This window comes from Varanus komodoensis, unplaced genomic scaffold (assembly GCF_004798865.1).
Source record: "Varanus komodoensis strain SLA01 unplaced genomic scaffold, ASM479886v1 scaffold1, whole genome shotgun sequence".
Taxonomy (NCBI): domain Eukaryota; kingdom Metazoa; phylum Chordata; class Lepidosauria; order Squamata; family Varanidae; genus Varanus; species Varanus komodoensis.
In genome coordinates, this window is record NW_025335268.1 from 100,483,324 (window position 1) to 100,505,131 (window position 21,808).

Here is a 21,808-nt window from a genome sequence, read left to right on the forward strand (position 1 = left end):
GAAAAGGTGACAGTAAGCTCTGGTAGTATCACAAGCTTTCTCTGTGCGACTAAAATAGCTTTGAAAGGACTTTCATTCCCTTTTTTGCACTCTTCCTTAAACTGGTGCCACCATGTGTTTTGGACTTCAGCTTCCATCATTCCTGGCCAATGGTCTTGTTGGCTGGGATTGCTAGGGACAATAGCCAAAAATCTGCAAAACCTCTGAGTAAGTCTTCCTCAGATCAGCAGGAGGCAACTTCTCCTATAAATGCTCATTTGATTATCCATTTAAATAGGAAAGAATGGATTAAATCGGGGAAAAAACCCTCTCCAACTTAAGTAATATGTCAATTTGACATCACGATCTTTTCTTTTTCAAATTGCATGCTTTTCATTATCCCATTAGAACTGCAATCATTCTGAACAGAAAGATTTACTCCTTTGCAAGTATGATCACACTGTAAGATTCTTAAAAAACAGTAGTGAACCCCAAACCCTGATACTCTGTGTTTGCATCCAAAGTTTTCATCCTGATCCTCAAATTCATCTGCATTCAAATCTAAATCTTGCCAAAAAGTTCACTTTCCATTTCTGCTCTTTGGTAAGGGAATTGTTTTTCCCAGCATGCATTTCTCAGCAGGCACTTTTTGCAGGTGCTAAAGGTAGCTCATTTTTAACTGCAGTGTTTACCATTGAGTGAAAAGAGAGAGAAACTGAGGGAAAAGAGCAAAAAAGCAGTGTTTTAATGAGTGCCATTGCTTATGCTCATGGCATTAGCTTACCTGCAAACACAAAAGAATTATTGCATATGAATGGCAGGAACAAAAACTGGAATATGCTCAGCAATATTTACAAAATGGATATGTAAAGTAAAATATCAAAACATAATAGTGGGCTTCAAACTATCCCATTGCCAGCAACACATTTAGAAAGCCAAGATTTCGAGGCAGTGAATTTAAGTCACTTACATAAAGATTTGGGGAGCAATCCTTTGATGTTTAGATCTCAGACAGTCCTATAGCTCAAAGCATTCCCTAGTTGGCAAAGTAATTCTGGGAGTTATAGAGTTTTTTCCTGCCTAAACGTGCAAAGGATTGCATCATAACTGTGGGCAAGGATCTTCCAACAGTACTGTTCATATCATTTGTGTGATCCAGGTTGCTTCCTCTGGAGAATATTGGTGTTGGCAGGGGACCAGCATGGCCTCCCCATTCACACTACCATTAATGTTTTCCCCAATGTCCACACAACACCATAAACAGTTGTGCCTCACAAATGTTAGCACTTTGTGAAATCTGTCCCAGGAATGTGAGGCAGAAGCAGGTAGTGGGAATGCTTCTCTTTTAATGCAGCACAGCTATAGATGCGTATGACAAGACTGGTAGAGAAAGGATCTCAGAAGGCATACAGATTTCTCCTGGCATATACTCTGTGCATACTTTGCAGACATACTTCATGGGGTGGCCTTCTCATAAGATGTACATCTTTGAACCTGCATATTTCCTTAAGCTCTTATGGGTACTGGAAACCTTCAGAGGCCCCTTGCCCAGAGCTTGACAATACTTGGAACCAGAGTCTAACAATGCCTGGTGGTGGAATCATCTGAAGGAAAGGATTTTCTTTCTGCCACATTTTATTTCTGCAACAATCTGATGGCATTTATTACTACTACAGTATTATTTCATTTCTCTACCACCCAATAACAAGTTGGTTTACAACACAATTAAGCTAAGCAAGGCCCACTTGGTGTCTCTTACATCAGGGATAAGCAGATGTTAATACACAGATGTTTGAAGTTCAGCTATCATACATCCTTGGTCAATCAACAAGAGTGCTGAGAACTGAAGTCAAAAACATCTGGAGATATACCCTTTTTCTGATTCCTGCCCATTGTCATTGCCAAATTTATACTTCACGCTGAACTAGCAACCAGACCATGTTTTGCTCAGGCAGAAATTCATAGTGGATCAATATTATCCCATAACTAGCCACTCTTTCTGCCCCCAAACAGTGGCTGTGTGTGCATGGATGCATGTGCCATTTAGAAAAAATAATTGAATTATGAGAGTGAAAAATTGTTTCTGCAGTGCAAAATTGGAGGGGTTCAGAACAAAGAATTTAGAGGACATATTTTCAAAATTATGCTCCATCCAAGTTTTGCTCTGTCCACCAACACCAGATCAGTTTCACTGACTTTGATGAAAATGCCCTACTAGCGGTGCAGACCTATAAATTACTTCCCCAAAAATGTTATTTTGTACAACGGCTCCCAATATTTTTTGAACTGTGTTGTGGAACACCTACTCCACAGAGAAAATGTGGCAAAGCAATGTACATTTCTGTTTTATATTCCACTGCTAAGCAAAGGTAGCTGGGGTGATTAATGAACTGCATTATCACAGCTCAGGCACAGGACAGCCTGCAGTGACCTGAAAAGTCTTGCTACTACTGTTTGAATGTTACTGTGGACATGGATAAAATGCTAGACTGAAGCAGCATAGGCTGAATGGGAAATGAGATGAAGATACCAAACTGCATGTTTAAACGGCTTGTCTTCAGCTACAGTATAGGTTCACATATGCTGCAAAAGTTTACCATGCTGCAAAAGAGAAACATGTCGGCACTGATTTAAGAAAAAGACAGACATGACTAGTTTCAAGGGGAAAAAGGAACCAAACGGAGAAGGACTTAGGGAGAACTGGACTGATTTCTCACCCTGCCCAAATTAAATTACTGGCTGGCTCTTGCAAAATTGGAAGGGGATTCTTGAAAATGATTCCTTTGTTTCAAGCTGGATCACAGAATGACTCTTACAGTCCTCTATTTTGAAAGCAAGTGCCAAGAAGAGACAGAAATATATTGTCAGAAGCAGCAATGTGCTTATTTTCTGGACTTACCTCAACCAGAGCTGCTTTGATGACTCGGCCAATATCCCGTCTCCATTCAGGAATGTCTGGATTGTATTCATCCAGATTGGGAGAAAAGGATAACCGTAGAGACTGAAAGTGCTCTAGGAAAAAAAGAGAGCGATGGTGCTATTATGCGTGAAAATTCCCGAGACATAGCTCCTGAATTTTTAAAATGTGCTTGGCTTTCTAATCAATTAGATTGATGTGCACATTAGACAACACAGCTTGATTAACATTCTGATCCTATAACTCGCTGTGCCAAAAAATAATTGCTTAGAATTGGATGTACGAATTGTTCAATCAGAACAACATTACTAACCATGATGATATACCACGGTGGCAGGCAGAGAGGGAGAAGGTAGTGGTGCAGTGGGGGAAAAAAACTTAATTGCTCACACCAGGGTAAATAAAAATAAACATAGAAGGTGTTCATTTGTATGCTTTTAATATCCAGCAAAATGATGGATATTCAGGCAACTGGGGTCTTATACAACCCTGGTTTCTGGAGCCACAACAGCACTGCAAGGAGGCATGATGAATCCTCTGGATGTTATCAGGCAGATTGTTAATTGCATACATAAAACAATAGCTAACATAATCCCCCGACTTAGGGATCAGCACAGTATGTTTTGGTAGGGCTCTTCATTTATTTAGCTGGCAATGTGTCCATTTGTTTTTACCCAAAATGCAAATTGCTCATAGAAAATCATTCGCCTGCAAGAGTTGTCACAGGTCCCTTCTGGAAAGGTTTCAGAGGTATGTGTGTCCAAGGGCACTCTGAGCCAAAACATAGACACCAGAGCCCGAGCAGCTCTATGAGAGTCCCTGGGTATCTTTCCAGCAGCCACGCCACCCAGTGTGAGGTAGTCCTAGTCAAGCTGGCATCTGGGGCCTCTCATTCTCCTGCCCACTCTTGTTACCACACTGACGGTCATCTGCAGCTGGGCTACTGCAGGCCTCCTGCCATTGTGGTGAACCCTCCAAAGCAGCATCTATGGGTTTGTCTCGTTGCCCTTCTCACACTTAGGGAAATGTTTTAATTGACCAGCTGCCACAGCACTTTCCTTCCTAGTGCAGCATGGCTTGCCATCACCGGTGCCCCCCAGCTGGGGTCATTTAGGGGAGAAGGGCACACTGAGGCCCCTGGCCCTGTGCTCCATGGTCCTGCTCTAACAGCACAAGAGCTTTGCATAGTCTGTCTTACTGCTGTTCTGTAGCTGCATGATTTGCCCATCAGCACAATGCTGCCACTTAAAGCTTAAAAATGCAAGCAATACCTAGTACCACATGCATAAAGTAAATCCTTAATGTAAATAAGTCTGAAGTCTTATTGCTGATAGGAACCAACTAACTGAGACTGCTCTTTGCTAGGCAAAGGGATGATTTGCAAGAATTGCTCTGACATTTTCGCCCCCGGTATAAATCCCCTAAATATGGGCAGCTTACATAGCAATTAGGATGTTTGTATTTTGAAAGGGTGCAAATGAAACACTCCAAAACATTCCTCAAAATAAGAGAGGCAGCACAGCAATTGCTTTAACGTGAACAGCAGGAGAAATGAGACCTAGGACCAGAAAGAATCATCTCCCAGAGCTCAGCATTTGAAATACAGGACAAAGGGTATTCTTTGCCAGTCAAAGATCAGTTCTGCAGAAGTTCTGAAAACTACAATTATAGTTTCAGCTTCATTTTTTTTTTCTTATTGAGGCAATCTTGGGAATATTGAATAGGAGTGTTTGTAAATGCTAAGCAAAATAGGGCAGAAATAAATTTTGTTCTGTGTGGGGAAAACAGCAAATAATATCTAAGCTGCACACTGACACCATATCATCTTCATCAGTTGTGCATGTCTATCCTATTTTTTTCTCAGTCCTCTACAACTTTTTCCAAGTCTTCTGCAACTTGACAGATTTTCTGTATGGTAAACTAAAGTGAGATTCTGACCCCAAGACTATATTGGACATGTACTTCAGGGATGTGTAGCTATGGGTGGGTGAATGTTGGAGATGGTTGAGCATGAGACCAGGAAATGGATTGAGACGAGATTTTTGTCACTTGTCTTGTGCCCTTGTTTGCATTTGTGACCACTGCACCGTCTGTGCAAATGGGAAACTTGTGAAAATCAAGCAGTGCCCAAAATATGTGCACGTTCTCCCAAATCTGTGAAAATTTCCAAATTTTGTGCAGCTTTCCTCCACTGGCTAAAGCACAGCTGATTCAATCTGTGTGGAGCGTTATTTAAATTAGGACATTTGTTCACATCAAACTGGGAATCAGGAATAAGGTGAATATGGACATGTCATCAACAATTTATAACTTTTTTCAGTTGGAACATGCTCACTCTTGCACTCATGTTCAGTACCTTGGACAGGGCATGCTTGCATATTTCACAAGGAAACACAAAATTCTCCTAACATGCTTCCCTTTTTAGCCAGGTCAAGGACCTGGTCAACAGCATTCTGGACCAGCTGATGTTTCTGAAAAGCTTTCAACCACAGCTCCATAGACAGCACATAATAGTAGTCATCCCACCATGCATGGTTTTATCTTTTCTATATCATCGCAGCCCCCCATCTCTGAATCTGGGGGATATCACTCAGGCTAGTTTGAGGGATGAAACAGTAAAAGTGAACAAGATCTGGCTTACCATATACTGCAATTGTCTTAGTGTCCTGCAGAATGGAATTTCCTGCAGAAATCTGCACAGTGATAGTGTTCATTCCTTCTGCAGAGAAGGTAAATGCGATGCTCCCTTCCAGGGTAATCAGTGGCTGGAAAGGCACAAGGAGGGAATGGAAAAACACTTAATGTGTTGCTTGCCTTATTTACAGCTGCACAGAGATCCAGGCTATGGATTCTCCTTCTAAACCTGTTATTGAAAATTAACCTGGTCTGAAAATGCCCAGAAAATGCTAAACAGCAAAGCGCCGTCCACATAGAAACACAAATATGGAAAAGATCAAGATAACAACTAATGGCAGGATCCGCATTTTGAAAACCCTCTGATATCCAGACCAACAAATAGCACACCAAGCAGAAGGGCAGATGAATTACCAAGAAGACAGACCCTGTAGAGCATCAGTGGAGGATCTCTACTAATCCAGGAGCTAGATTCCTATGCTGGACCAAGCTGGAGGGCCAAATGGTGCCTAGGAGGTATAGCCCAGTCCCTAGGCCCTGCCCTTGATGGCATCCACCTGACCAGTTGTCCTTTCTTTATGGAGCTCTATGCCTCTCTCTCTGCATGTAGAAAGGAGCTACACAGGTAGTTGTGACTCAAGAAAGCCAGCTACATAGGAAGACACAACCTTTCCCGGTTTGCCAGCTAGGGCAAAATGCCATTGCCATCCAAAAATACAATGACAGATTTACTCTTGATCCTCAGTAAAATTCTTCCACCAAATGTTTCAAAATGAAAGCATTATATGCAGACAACGCCATACGACTCAGCATCTTTAGGTGTAGTTGCAGCAATCTGCTCTTTCCTAATAACTCAGGAAAGAGTGCCAACACTCTAGATCATTAGCAGGGCACCATTTCAGTGAAAAATAATGATGGTATCTATGGAACTGTCCCTATTCATGAAAGAAATGGCCCTGATACTGTGCTCAGACAGACCTAGGCAGCGCTATTTTACATGAGAATTCCTTTCTCACCTAGTCTCACAATAATCCAGAGAGGAACATCATTTGGACTTTCATTTTATTGAAGGGTAATGAAGGTCAAAATGACCCCTGGCTGCAAACTGATTTAAAAAGACAGGTTCATTAAGTCTCTGCAAAAGTGCTTAAGCCCAATCTGTTCAATTAGTGGCAAAGCATTGCCTCAGATCAGCAACAGATATTTAACAGTTCTGCTGTAACATCTTTGGCACAAGTAGGAAGACTGTTTCCCCACGGGTGGCATTAACAGAGGTAGTGAATAAAAAGCATAAAAGATGGAAAGAAAAGAGGAAGAAATGGAAAAAAGAGATATAGAAATGTGAAAAGAAAATAAATAGCAATGGTCCAAAAAAGAAACAAAGGGAAGTCTCTCCTCTAAGCGCCCCCACCCCAGTATTAATAATTTATGATATATTCTTTATAAAAGAGTATGTTTACCACCCAATAATTTTAGCAAGAGCTCCAGTGGTGGCCACTAGTGAAGACTACAACGTTTTACTTTTCCACCAATGCTTCTGGAATGACATCAGAAAATGGCATCATTACAGGTGAAGCATTATTGTTAAAATGGCCATCACGTTTAGTCCTGCTGTTGCTTGAAATGGCAAGGAAACAATTTGTTTAACAAGGGAAAGTTTAAAAGCAAAAGGTTGCTGCCACTTTCCTTGAACTCAGGCCCTTGCATGAACAGATTTTCTTCCACTCCCTGAAAACTAATCAAAATAGGTCTATATCTTCACCTGTTGTCCAAAATCACTGTCCCTTTTTGCTGAAAAGTCCTATGTATTTTTAGACAGAAAAAGTTCTATTGCTCCCAGCATTCTCCAGCTAGTCAGAGGAAATGGTGGGCAGTGGAATATATTTGCATATTCTTTTACGCTAAATACTGCCTGTAGGCAGGGAAATGTACTATATGTCATTTAATTTCTCCTAACATGTGGTAATGAGTCCTTTTGCAGATTAACAGCACAAACGAGCACTTCATGTTGATTTAGTATTTTGAAAGATTAGGTGTTGGGACTCTTCTCAAACATGCTTTTTGCTAGTTGTACAGAGCAGTCAAACTACAGATCCCCCCTGAAGCAGTGCAGAAAGATAAATTCAAAACTTTATTTCTGAAGTCTGGATTTAGAACGTCTATTTAAAAAAAACTTTGCATTTTACATAAGAAAAACAGGTTGGGGGAAGCCCCAAATCATGGAATCTCTAATGATCTGTCACCGTGCAGTTTTCTCAGTTTGATCTCTTCAGCCGTGTCCAATGGGGGATTTGTGATTTGCATAAGATGCAAATTAGGCCTAAACAGAGACAGTTAAGCAAGTTTATGAAAAAGCTGATTTGCAACATAAAAGTGCTGCAATTGCTTTCTGTGATTTGCTGGGTCCTGCAATTTGTTCCTCAAGAGAACTCACAACCCTCATGATAATGCTATTATGTCATGATTTAGCAATTAATGTTCCTGCATGAAATACAGACCTCAGTGTTGTTTCCAAACCACCAGATATATGTTAGTGTTCCAACATGACTGGGCCATAGTACTGCTGTGGCATTAACTTCTTTGTTTTTTGTTGTTACGAATGGCAGTGACAAATGTACATGCTCCAAAGGACCTGGAAACCAAGAAGAATGGGAAGAAACATACAAGAATCTAGTGTTATCCAGTAGTATTTTCATCTTGTTGTCTGTCTCCCTCCCCATTTTCAATAAACTGTGAGCTCCTTCACATACAGTCGTATTTCAACATTGCTTGCAATGCTATGTACACTTATTTGGGAATGACCCTCATTTAATTATACCATAAACAAGCATAGAATTGGGCTGTAAATGACTTCCACATTGGCCCTGTGACTCCTACATACAGATTTTATCAACTGAGGATCCTACACATGGTAGACTCACATGGGAAGTTATGGCTGTTCACAACTTGATGAGCTTGAAATGATGAACACACAAAGGGTCATTGTACATAAAGATCTACATAGGGACCTTATGACTTTCACACAGGAATGTTGTCAACCAGCCTTTATCCTTACAATATATACCCTAGTTTAAAACCATGCTGATGTAATTCAGCACAAGGACACATTTTAGCTGGACTGTTACACGTTATAGTAATTGAGTAGCACTGTGCTTAAATACCATATTATCTTTATCCTACTATAAATGTAGGTGGCCCCAATTAGAATCAGGAATACTGAGGACTGGAATGTCTTCTGCCCACCATTTACCCACATTCTGCTCCTGTGATGTTTAAAAACAACAACGACGACCTTCCATTAGTATCCGAAGCCCCCTGTGTCAGCGGGGCATTTGGGAAGAAATGGTGGAAGGAGGTTTGATCTTTCCCTTCCAGGAAAAGATGTACTGTATTGAGGTAACAAACACTCTAAAGGAAAAGGTAATGTGATCAGAATATCATGAAGTTTGGTTCCAATCAATGCACTTAAAGTCTTATGTGCATGAAATACAATTCATGATTAGGGTAGAAATATCAAGGCTGCTTGAAAAGCTACCATTCTCTCTACGGAAGTCCATGTCATCAAAGTAAAATGATCACAGTTTTCCATAGAATTTGAAGAGTTACAATTTTGTGTGTGTGTGTGGGTGTGAGAGAGAGAGAGAGAGAGATCTTTCTCCATTGAGTATGCATTAAGATGTGAAAAGGATGCCTAATCATGATGAAACATGCATATACGTATAAGATGCCAATGACAAAAATAGGTTGCATGTTTTTATTTTCAGATTGCACTCATTCTGACAAGCTGCAGCACAGTGACAGAGTGCATGTTTTGTTTCCTGATTTCTCCAATATTTATGCAAATATTGTCCAAGATATTGGGATAATATTTGCATAATAAAAACTGATGCAGTAAAAAAACCCAAAAAACAGCAAATGCCTAGCAATAAATACCAGAATAATGGGAGGAGGGTCCTAAAACACAACTGCACCTATAACTCAGTCTGATAAAACTGGTACTTAGATTTCCACAAATAAATATCTAACATTGTCTTTAAACCTCTAGCTAAAGGCTAGCATTTTATTGCAACCCGGAATGAAAGGCCAACAAATTCAGGCACATTTTGCATGCTGTTACGAACGCTGGTTCAACAAACTCTTTCTCCTTTGAGAGTTTCCCTGTTTCTGATATTGTTTGCTTGCTTGCTTGCTTGTCACTGAATCAGGTAATTCTGACTAACTACTACAATTGGGCTGTTAGAAGACAAAACTGGAGCTTTAAAAATACAGTTTTGGAACAGCAGGTGGTGTTGTACTACTATCTATATGCCAAAGATAGTAATGAAAATATGCATAGCTTTTACTGACAGAGTTGGATGAATTTCTGCCAGTTTTGGACAGATTTGCTAAGCTTTGGTAAATTCTTATTTATATCTTTTCAAGCTAGCCAGATGAAATTAATTTGCCTCTGGAAGGACTACCAGGTACATGGAACTAATATACCTTTTCCCTTTCTTCATGAGTGGCATACCATTGTGTCCAAAATATGTACAAATTCTGATACATATTTTCCAAATATACTTATTTCACTTCCAACACACACTGGCTTTATTAACCAGTTGAGCTGCAACCATGCATACTGGCTAGTACAGGCTAAATATTGAACTTTTGAAAAGCCTGATTTTTCAAACTGAAAATACTTTTGTGTGGTGTCTAATTTCTACTATTGCCACATTGCATTTATATTCCACTTTTTTCTACTTGAGAAGATCCATAGGCTTACTTAGATGTATTTTATCCTCACAACCACCATTTGAGGCTGAGGGTGACCGAATAAGATACATGGCCAAGTGGGGACTAGAAGCTGGATCTCCAGTTCAATACTTTAACCACCTCACTGACTCTGGATGTAATAGGCAAGCATTTACTTTCCAAACAGAAAAGGAAATACAGATTTAGCAGTAAAACTTCATGGTTGGGCTGGTGAGATTCAAGTTTCTCTTGACTCACCTAGCAAAAGGCTCTCTTCCTGCCAGAAGACAAAGACTCTGGATTTTGGGATGCATGCAGATGTTTCCAGGGGAAGAATATAAAAACTACCATGCTGGATCAGACCAAGATTCATCTAGCCAAGCATTCTGTTCACACAGCAGTCAACTGGCTCCACGCAGGAAATCCACATGCAGGACATTAAGTGCAAAAGCACCCTCTCACCCATGCTTCCCAGCAACTGGTATACATTGGAACATTATCTTTGGTACTGCAGAGAGCATATAACCATCAGGACTAGCAGCCATTGAGAGCCTTATCATCCTCATACAAGAAAATGTAGACTAACTTCATGCAGCAAATGTAAAGAAAATATCACTATGAAGTTTGTGATCTTCCTGGAAATGTCAGCACTTTTTTTCTATTTTTGGCATTTGGTTCCACTGTTGTAGTGTGCTGATAAAATGATACTATGGGGAAACCCTTTACAAGAGGGGAATGACCTGGACAATGGCTTTTGCTTTGCAGCTTATGAGCCGCATAAGCAAGCAGCTATTCCATCATGTGTCCTCATTAGCTTGCAAACAAAGTGGCTCATACTGGTGACGGGCCCCTGGGGAGTCATCTCCTGTCAAATTGCAGCTGACTGCATGGCTCTGCATTGTCTGAGACCCTGAGAGCCTCTCTGGGGATATTGTTAGGCCTCTGCTCATTTGCAGTGACCTTTGTAAACAAGGCCTGCCTGTTTCTTTGGCATTCCCAGGCAGATGAGAGTGAATAAGGCACAGAGAAGGCAATATTATATTGTTATTTTTTCTCATTATTATTTTGGTTGATATTTAAATTTTGAAATTATTTTATTTACTTGTTTGTATTGTATGCTGCTTTGGTAGCATGATGTTAAAAAGTGGTATATAAATTCCTAATGAAATTGCCAGGGTATATGTTGTTCCATGGAACCATGGGATGCTTGTTCTATCAGTACTCTATTGCCCAAATCAATAGGCTTTCAATGGGTTTAAACAAAACCTCCCTCGCCCTCCAAATATACAGAATTCAACAAATGTTTGTTGTTGTGTCTGGATCTTTCATATATCCCTATAAATATGCTCTTCATTTCTTTCCTCTCTCTCTCTCTCTCATATAGAACTTTTGTGGTTGATGTTGTTATCACCTGTATTTTTCTTTTTCTTTCATTGTTTTAAAAAATCAATCAATAAAGTCAATGTAATGCAACACATACACTTTGTGTTCACTATAAAAAATTGCATAGCGATCTTGTGGACAAGGCTTCCTTGTGTATAATTCAATAAGCTCTACATCTGAAATGCAAGACCCAAGAGTGCTGCCTAAAGTTAAGCCTAAATAAGCTAGCCTGGTCCGCATTATTCCATTCAGATAGCTAATTGAATTCATCTATTCCCCTCCATCCCTCCCCTCATTGCCAAAGCTTAAATCCTACTTACTTGGGACTAAGTACAACTGCAAGCAATAAAACTTCTGAGTAAACCTACATAATATTTCTCTGCATAGCCTACCCCCTTCTTTCCTCACCCGCTCTCTTACACATGTGAAAGAAAGAGGAATTTATCTTGAAAAAGTGTCATATACCAACAGTAATAACATACAATTTACATGCAAGTACAGGACAGCACTGTCAGCCCCCAGGCTGTTTTCCACCTGCGCGGTTACACGGAAAATTCCCACATTATGGTAGACGTGCTTGATTCCATCTTCAGTTGAGCTGAGATTAGCATATGATACAGCACTTCCATCTCCAAAATCTATACGGATTATTGATCTTTGAATATCACCCTAAAAGAGAGATGGAGAGCAAAAAATGATGCTAGCAAAATTTGTATAAAACCCAGCAACAATGAAATAGTCTCTATTTCCTAAGGAATTCACATATACAAATGCAGATCCAAAATGTGTGTAGATAGATAGAATCCAGGCATAGGGTTTTTTCCCCATTTGGTTTCAGTGGTTCAGCCAAAATGCAGGGTGATCATGGGGGTGCAATTTACCAAACCCCTAGCTCAGACATGAAATTATTTGGGGCTGGGCACCTGGTTTAGACAGAGAGGAGGAGATTAAAATTACTTTAAATATTATTTTTTAATATTGTTCTGAAGACACTGGCAAATCTGGATTGTTTTTTTAAAGTGCTAAACAAACAACTGAGGAAGAGGAAACAATAATAGTTTTGATGTTACCATTAAGATATATAGGTAAATTTTGCAAGTTTATGCATGCCTACTCAAAAGCAACTCTGATAGAGGTCCATGTGACTTACTCCCAGGTAGGTGCTTACAGCAAACATGCTGAACCCTTTTCACCCTGAGAACTAGATTACATATTGAAAAAGCTTTCAGGAGCTACATTCTAGAGCAGGGGGTGGGTGTCAAGTTAAGACAGTCAGGTCCAAAAAATCTAGCATATTTTACATTAGAGTGCCTTCAGTTAAGCCAAACAATATGCTGAGTAAATTATTCAGAAGCATTTATTGAATAACCTCAGCAGGATGTGGCCTGATTCTCAACAAGTCTTCCTTCCAAGAAGATGTCCCCTTCTGGACAAATTAGAAAAGATCCGCAGCTGACACTTTCAGTGTCCATTTCAGAAAATGAATTTGGTTGTTTCTACCGATTCATATAATTATTTAAATAGCTTGGATTGGAAATGTTTTCTCCCCATTAAGAACACTACACATTTCTGAAAAAGTCATGTTTAAAATCTGATATTTAAATATTTTGTTTTCTGAGACCAAAGAATACCTAAGCAAAAGCAATAACATGTGATCATTTAGTTATTTTCTGTGTTAATGATGAAACAAAACACATGTTCAGAAATGTTTGCAAAGTTTTGAGAATCCAATTGCATTAAAATGTGCAATGCTTTTAATGCATAAGTATTTCAAACTCCCATTTAAAACAAAACAAAAATGGGCAATTCTGTGGCTTTCTGTATGGAAAATGTGCACATTTTTGTACAATTTTCTTATGACAGTTGATTTGTGCAATTTTCTTGTTGTACAAAACAGACAGAATTCATAAATGTTGAGGAAGTTGAAGACATTTCTGAAATTTATCTTCAGCAAATGTGGGTGAACATGAAGATCACTTATTTTCTCATCCATACAGGTGTATGAAAAAACAATTTCAGTTTCATTTTGATCATGAATTTCATGTCAGGCGTTCTGGGTTCAACTTGGACTTGGATGCAATCCGTGGCCAAAGTCCATACATTTCCAAGCTTGCCATGTGATTCATAGGGAAAAAATAACTTGAATCAACATACATACATTTACAAAATACTTATGAAAAAGTGCGTATTTTTTAAAAGGGTACACAAATACGCTTTAATCAATTGGAGAAGAATGCATGCATTTCAAAGATGTGGTGCTTAATTTTAGAAAAATAAACAAAATATTAACAGATTCTTATTTGAAAATTAAAAAAAACACACATATAGGCAGAGCATCCTTTGAAATGAAATTTGGATAACTTAGGGAAACTTGAGTTTTGCTGACTCACAGATCCCTGTTGATTCCTAGGGAAAGAAAATCCCAAATATCTTCCAGTCCTAAATCCGTCAATGGTTCTTCAGACATATACTCCTATGTTTAAGCAGCCGCTAAGTACACCTTGCAAACTCCTATGCAGAAAAGTCATTTCTGCATGATAAAAGTTACTGCTTGTACCATGTGTAACATCAACTCCAAATGGCTTGAGGGCACTTCAGATAATCAGATGTCAGGCTAATAGCAGTGGAAAGTCCCTAGGAAATTACTGACATAAAGCTGCATATGAGAAAACCTGGAAAAAGTAGATTATCAGTAGATTTGTATAATTGAACCCTAGAATGAGGATTTCTCTCACATACAAAATGACAAAAGATAGACCTGCATCTGTCATTTTTTCCCCATCCTTCATTCATCACAATGACAGATATAATGCTAGCCTGAAAGATTTTCTGACTCTACTGAGCTCAGATAATAAGGTAGGTAGTAAAGTGAATATATTTCCCCCACAGGTTTTGATATTAATACATCAAAGCTACAATCCCAAGCGCACCTAGTAGGAATTAGAACTGAATAATTTGTTCCCCAAAGTCTCCTTAAGAAGATCCTCTACGACATCAAATATTCTTCAAATGCTGCTCTGAGTATTCAGATGTTTACCAGATATTCCCATGATAGTTAATACTGGGCCATGGCTCAGTGGTAGAACATGTACTTTGTGTGCAAAAAATTTGGCATCTCTAGATAGGGCCTGTGCCAGTATCAGTCAGTGTGTATGGTCAGCATTAGATGCATAGTGTACATGGTCCAGAACTAGATTAGTCCAAATCTAACCTGATGTAAGACCACTTTCAGATTCCACATCAGAGCTAAGGTCTTTTACTAACCTTTTAGTATCATGTGTGTGTGTGTGTGTGTGTGTGTGTGTAGCTTGGATAATCAAACTTGTAGCCAAAAATTATTGTACAGGATAATTTCAGGGGAGTCAGGGAGAAGACAATTTGATGGTTTGGGGCATGCCCACCAATGCCATCTGATCTATGAAGGACCTGGCCTACAGCAATCCAGCCTCCCACCTTGAAAGTGTTCTGAACCCCGACCTAGTACAAAAATCAAAATATACAAAATCAGAAAATAATATTTGACTGCACATTCTAGAAGTCGATACTTGGTGCAAAGGATTTGAAATCTAAATGTTGAACCCTTCAGGTTTTTCTAGATGAGACTTTTATTGAATGATTTTCATTGATAGTAGTTGACATGTACTTTAGTCAATGATGCCATCTTCCAGCCTCCATCCACGTTCCATTTTTTAAAATGTTATTTTATTTGAGAGGCTATAGGGAGATGTGGTCTCATTTGCAACTATAAAACAAAGCTCAATGCCTACCAATGGCATTATTCTATTTTGTTCCACTAAGTTAAAATTGGAAAAATCTAAACAAGCTGGAACAATACTGGTTCTCCCATCCCTAACCTGGTATGATAGTGTGTCCATATTAGGATCATTCCTGATGTGCTATGAGAAGAAGGAAACATCTCAGCAGCCAGAGCTGTTCACCTGGGGCAGTCTTCACCTTTTGTTGTTGCTGTGGTAGTTCCGTGCTGTCAAGCCACCTCTGACTTATGCTGACCCAATGAAAGACCTCCAAAAAGTTCTGTCCATGAGGACCCTGCTGAACCCTTGCAAATTCAAGCTGTAGCTTCCCTTATGGAGTCCTTCCATCTCATATTTGGAGTCTTGCTTTCTCATGGTGTGGCCAAGGTATGACAGCCTCAGTTTTGTCATTTTGTTTGCTTCTAGGGAACATTCTGGCTTGATGTGATCTAGGACTCACTTGCGCACATTTCTGTTATTCCAGGTTATTCACACAACTCTCTTCCATTGCCATGGTTTGAACTCATCCATTTTCTTCCGATCTGATTTCTTTACTGTCCAGCTTTCACACACACAGTGATTGGGAATACAATAGTGTGGATGGCCTTGGCCTTGGTGTCTAGTGAAACTTTCTTACACTTGATGATTGCTGCCCTTCCAAGTCCCAGGCTTCTTCAAATTTCTTGGCTTACAGCCCCCACTGGAATTGAGGACTGGGCAACACTCCTGCTTTTGCACTTTCTTATTTCGATTCCATCAGGAGCCATTTCAATTCATTGCAACTTTCTGCTAGTGGCATGGTATTATCTCCATATCTTAAAATATTGATGTGTCTTCTACAAATGTCCACTCGTTCTTGTGATCCCAATCTAGTTTTCCTTATAATATGTTCTACATTCAGATTGAAAGATGGGAGAATTTTAAAAATCACTTAACTGACACCTTTGGTTCCACAAAACCATTCTGTTTCCTCACATTCTGTCCTAACAGTACCTTATTGTGCACAATACAGTTGTACATGGGCACCCCCATTTCTTTCAGGACCATCCATGATTTCTCATAATCTGTACAGCCAAAGGATGTGATTTGGAGTGATTCAGTCTCTGTAGCTTGGAATAAATCAATTGGCATCCTATTTATTCCAGGTGTTTTGCTCCTTCCAAGTGCTTTCAAAGCAGTTTTCATTTCACTTTCTTATATTGCAGACTATTCCTCATAGGATTCCTCCTTAAAGAATCTGGCATCCTTCCATCTCTTTTGTATAGTTCTTTTGTATATTGCTTTCACCTACTGTTTATAGTCCCCTGGTCAGATAGTATGTTCCCTCTTTCAGCAGACTCAATCTAGGCTAGAATTTCCTTTCAATAAAATGGATCATCTGGAAGAGGTCTCTTGTTTTTCCTCTTTTATTGTTGTCTTCTTTTCTTTGTACTGTCCATTGTAATAGTTATTTTTGTTTCTATGTAATAGTTGCTGAAAAGTTGCATTCAGGGTTCTGACTCTATTTCTGTCACCTTTTGCTTCTGCTTCACACTTCTGCCTTAGAATCTGCTCCTTCTGTCATCCATCTAGGCATTTCCTTTCTTTTTGCTGCAGGAATTTTCTCTTGACATTCTTCTTTAATAATGACTGTGGTTTCAGTTCACAGGTTTTCTGGTTCATGCTGGATTGAATTCAGTAAAGCAAGCCTGTTTTTGAAGTTGACTTTCAGTTCTTCAGGAATATTATTAAGTTGCATTTTGGCACTATGTTGCTGATTTTTAATATTAATACTCCCTGGTCATTATCCCAAACTGCTCCTTGTCACTTCTGTTTCAGCAGAGAAAGAATGGCTTCTCCATCCCCTGCTTCTAACTACACAGTCTATTTGATTTCTGTATTGGCCATATGGTGTGTCCATGTACACAGTTGTCTACATGGGTTGCCTGAAGTACATGCAATAAACAAATTTCTGGCTTCACTGAATTCTATGAGTTATTCTCCTGCTTTGTTTCTTACCCCTAGAAATTGGTAACACACCAGAACATGATATGCTGCTAAGCATATGTGACTGGAACACTAAAGTAGGAAACAAAGCAGAATAAGACACTGTAGGACAATTTGACCTGGGATAGTATTAGTAATGCTTCCTTTAGACTAGGAGAGGTAGTTCAGAATCCCATGAGGACTTTCCTGGCTTTGTGATGTCCCCACAGGGGATCTAGGAAAAACCTGGTTATTGTCAGGAAGAACAGCTGCTTTTCCTGGCTGCAGCTGAGTTCCTCCTGCTACCTGAATCCATCTTCACTAAGAGTGAGAGCCTTGTGTGCTGCTTCCCCAAGAGTGGCATTCAAGAGCACTTCCACACTGATGTCTCTGATCTCATGCTGCATATAATAGTAAGCACACCACTCCTCCTGCCAATAATGAAGGGTACAGAGTGTGATCCTAATGAGAGGGGAACCGTGGGCAAGGTCTTAGATCAAAGGTAAGAGTGGTAATTTCCTCCAGAGGAGATTCCTTTAGGCAGTAGGGTTTGAACGCCATGCCTGGTCACCTGCAGGAGGCTCTGCAGGCTAGCTTAGGAAGCCCAGCAGGTTGAATTCCTGCACTGGACAAAAGAAAATTAAAATAAGATAATGTAATCAGATGCCTTCAAATTTATTTCTAAATCTCGGGCAGGGGCTGTCATAGACAAAACTGAATTCTTTGCAACATGAGGCTCTTAGACATATGTTTTATTTGCTTGCTAGTTACACATTTCTCACTTGCAAGTATTCAGACATAAATCCTTCCCGCAATGGAGACTTTTTGCAGCAAGAGTCAGATTTATGCTGAATAGGTCAGGAAGAACAGGAGTGTGTATCTGGGGGTGGGGGTGGGGGTGGGTAGGGATAATGTGTCTGGGAAATATATTACCTGGCCATATTGCCTCTGAGAGTAAGAATACATCATGCTTCTTTGTAATGCGGTGTTATTTTTAGTAGCAAGTTTTGCAGTGTCGGCCTCAGTGAAGATAACATTTCCAAGGTTTGCATTATGGGTATATGGATGTAAAAGCAAGGCAGGTCAGGGATGTTTAGCTGCATTTTACAAATAATTTTTCTTGCAGCCTCCCTGATTCTTCACACTTAAGGATTCAGAAGTCATATCCTGACCTGTTTACAGAACATTATTGTACCTTGATTGCTTCTATGCCATCCCTCGCATTTTGCCATTTAAGAGATGATATTGCTAATTTTAATCATCCTAATGAGGACGACACCTTCAAACATTCAATTTCAATCTCACCCAAGAGGCTGTATGCATGATTTGTTCTATAAAGTGCTCGGTTTTATATGTAAATCAAAGTATTAAAGCAAAGTGATGAAACTCAAAAGTTTTTAAAAATTGACTCCCAAGCCTCACATTTCGTTTGGAAGTGTTCAATTATGCAATGACTTGTTATCTCTTTATCCTTGCAGATGTTTAAAATGGAGTTTTAATTAGCCTCTGCAGCAGGCAGCTGTTGCTTCCACTCAGTTGTCTTCCAGAATGGAATTCTCAACAATCTGCTTTATGTAGTCTTCATGCAGATTCACCCCATTGCTCTCCCCATGCCAAACACCCAGCATTAAAAGCATCTACATAAAACGTTCTTATGGAAGAAATTTCAATTAGTTCCAAGCTTAAAATGTTGTTAATCTTTGATGGTGCAATCCTTTACTTGTCTACTTAAAAGTAAGTGCCATTTAGTTTTGCAGGGCTTACTTGCAGGTAATTAGGTACAGTATTGCAGTCTAAGGGCAATATCCCATATTGCTACTGAATTCCTGCTCTTTCTTTCACACCATTGAGACCTCCCACAACTTAGTGTTTCAGAAAGCTCATTTCTAAAGCAATCCCAGAAATGAGCTGAGTGGAAAGAGGAACTGCCCTATTCCTGAAATGAGGGAAGCTCGTTTTCCTATTTGCTTTAGAATCCTATTGTGCTAGCTTGGTGGTAGCACTGGATGACTCTGCTTCTACTAGTTAGAACATAAAGGACTGCTACAAATGCATTACAGCATCCTAAACTAGGCTTATACAGCAATCCTCTGATCCCTGGGAGAATGACCCAAGGACATAGCTCTGCTTGGAAAAACCAAAGTCTGTACATCAACCTTGGAAAGGGTTGGCAAAAGGAAACACAGCCCTCCTGCCCTGCTTGTGCAGCTGTCATGGAAAGAACTGTGCTGGGTGCCTTTTGAGGGATGAGAAATTCTGTCAGAGGAAAGGGGACCATCCGAGGGGCAGAGAGGAGAGGGGACTGGAGGGTCAGAATGCACGATATCCTCCAGATTCCTTCCCCATCCCTCAAAGAGCCCTTGCTAGATAGGTGAAAAAAATTGGTCACAATGGAGGATAGAAAATGAGGATGTGACGATCCCTGCCACCACTCCCTTGCCCTAGCACAGAAGTCTCAGAAGCCTCAAAATTCAGATGCTTCTGAGAAGAGAGGGCACAATCAGCAGGACTGCACATTAGGGAATTTAATAGATGAAAACTCCTACTGTCAAGGGATTTTTCAAAGCAGCTTCTTGTGCAAGAGCTTATGAAAAAGGAGACTTATTCTGCTGCAACCATTCCTTAGTTTAAGAGACTTCAGTGAATGAGCCTGAAAGCTGCCTCCTTTCCTCCACTGTACTTTCTTTCTTCCAATGCCTGAGGATGTGCTGCTTGACTTTGAAATACATTTTCCAACTCCAGTGTCTTCAGACATCTTGCCAGTCTGTATCCTCAGATGACCTTATTTTATTCTACTCAGCTCAGGCATGTTAAATCCAAAAGGTGTAGTACCCCCATCCATACTAACAGGCTATACTATAGAGCAGTTCTAATTTCCAAAGATTTCTAAGGAAAGTTCCCACTGCCTAATGGTAATGACATCATGTAATACCTTCATACTTAGCACATGACTATCTTGATGCAATAGTCAATATTCAATTAATTACCTCACTTTGGCTAGCAAAACTAAATCAAAATCAATAGGATTGCTTAGGAGTAAGCATTGATTCCTGTGTTACTCTGATTTATTCCTCAAGGAGAACTGTTGAATTTTGGTAAGAAAATTATGGGAAGAGGTTCAATCCTTTTATATTGGTGCAGTTTGGTCCCATTCTGAGTCAAGGACAGCACAGTTATTTTAAAGTTAAAAAAATGAGTGGGCTCACTTATACACTTATTATTATTATTAATATTATTATTACATTTATACCATTTCTTTTTTCCTCTGGCAAGAAATTCAGGGTGGTTCACAAGACTCTCCTTTCTCCATGTTATCCTCACAACAACAACCCTCGGATTTAGATTAGGTTGAAAGTCAGTCCCTGGCCTCAACTCAAGCTTCATCACTTAGAGGAGACTAGAATCCAGCTATTCTAAGACCTAGTCCAGCACCCTAACTCACAATGTCACAATGCGCCTAATCACCGTTGAGTTAACTGTGTTATTTTGGTTGCTGAAATATAGATGGCAGGATGATCAGCCATTGGTCATCACATGAAAGGTTGCCAGAATATTAGCTTTTCCCTAACAAGTGAAAAATACAGTTATCTGAAGCGATCCAACATGAAAACCACTCCACAAGCACCACTTGTAAGACAAGACTTCCATTTTCACACTTTGTGCAAGTATTAAACAATTGCTGTGTTGTTTCAGAAACTTGCATTTTCCATGTCCTCTGCAGGGTCCCCTTGTCATTTGCTTTGCAGCACTAGCCCATATAGCCCCTCTAGGGTACTGTTTGCAACTCAATGAGAGCACAGATGGAGCCAGGCAAAGGCTACAAGTCAAGGAGAGTGAAGGTAGGGCTGCCTTCCCAACCAGGCACTTTCCAGATGTGCTTTACTTCAGCATCCAACAGGCTCCGATAGTGTGGCCAATGCTCAGGGATGCTGAAAATGGTGATCAAAACATCATGAGGACACCATATCAAGGAAGAGCAATAGCTCAGATATACAGCTCTGAATTGTCAAACTATTAATCAGTTAAATTGCACCGGTTAATTAACTGTGTTCCCTTCTAAATGATTCAGACTCCAAAGGCCCAGTGGGGCATGTGTGAAATAGACCATACCTCCTCCAGCTGCACCATGAAGGTAACATTGTGCCCTTGTTCTGATGTCAATGTGCCATCTGAAGTGACAACCCGAAGCCCCCGTGGGGCTTTGCCGGGACACTGCTGAGGCTTGGCTGTGTATTGCTCACGCACGCCATCTGTGCAGTTGTTAGAGACAACCTTCCTGTACCTGTTGAAAGGGGGAAACAGGCACGACAGCATAAGGAAGGATGGAAAGATGCTCACTGCAAAGGGTAGTCCCCTTATCCAAAACCTCATTGTCATGTGCTAATTACCTTAAGAGACATTATCACAAGCCAGTTTAAACTGAGCAGCTTTAGGAACTTAGCCA

General features: G+C 40.0%; 1 protein-coding gene across 3 annotated transcripts in view; it reads right to left on the reverse strand.

The window, feature by feature from the left end:
• The window catches only part of LOC123027417 (VPS10 domain-containing receptor SorCS1-like), a 435,900-nt gene that overhangs the window by 25,827 nt on the left and 388,265 nt on the right, over positions 1-21,808 (reverse strand). For all 3 annotated transcript variants that reach the window (XM_044438294.1, XM_044438303.1, XM_044438286.1), the window contains 5 exons: positions 21,475-21,646; positions 12,127-12,313; positions 8,029-8,162; positions 5,538-5,661; positions 2,879-2,991 (listed from right to left, as the gene is read on the reverse strand). In XM_044438294.1, coding sequence (XP_044294229.1) covers positions 2,879-2,991; positions 5,538-5,661; positions 8,029-8,162; positions 12,127-12,313; positions 21,475-21,646 — 730 coding nt within the window. The remainder of the gene's footprint in view (positions 1-2,878; positions 2,992-5,537; positions 5,662-8,028; positions 8,163-12,126; positions 12,314-21,474; positions 21,647-21,808) is intronic.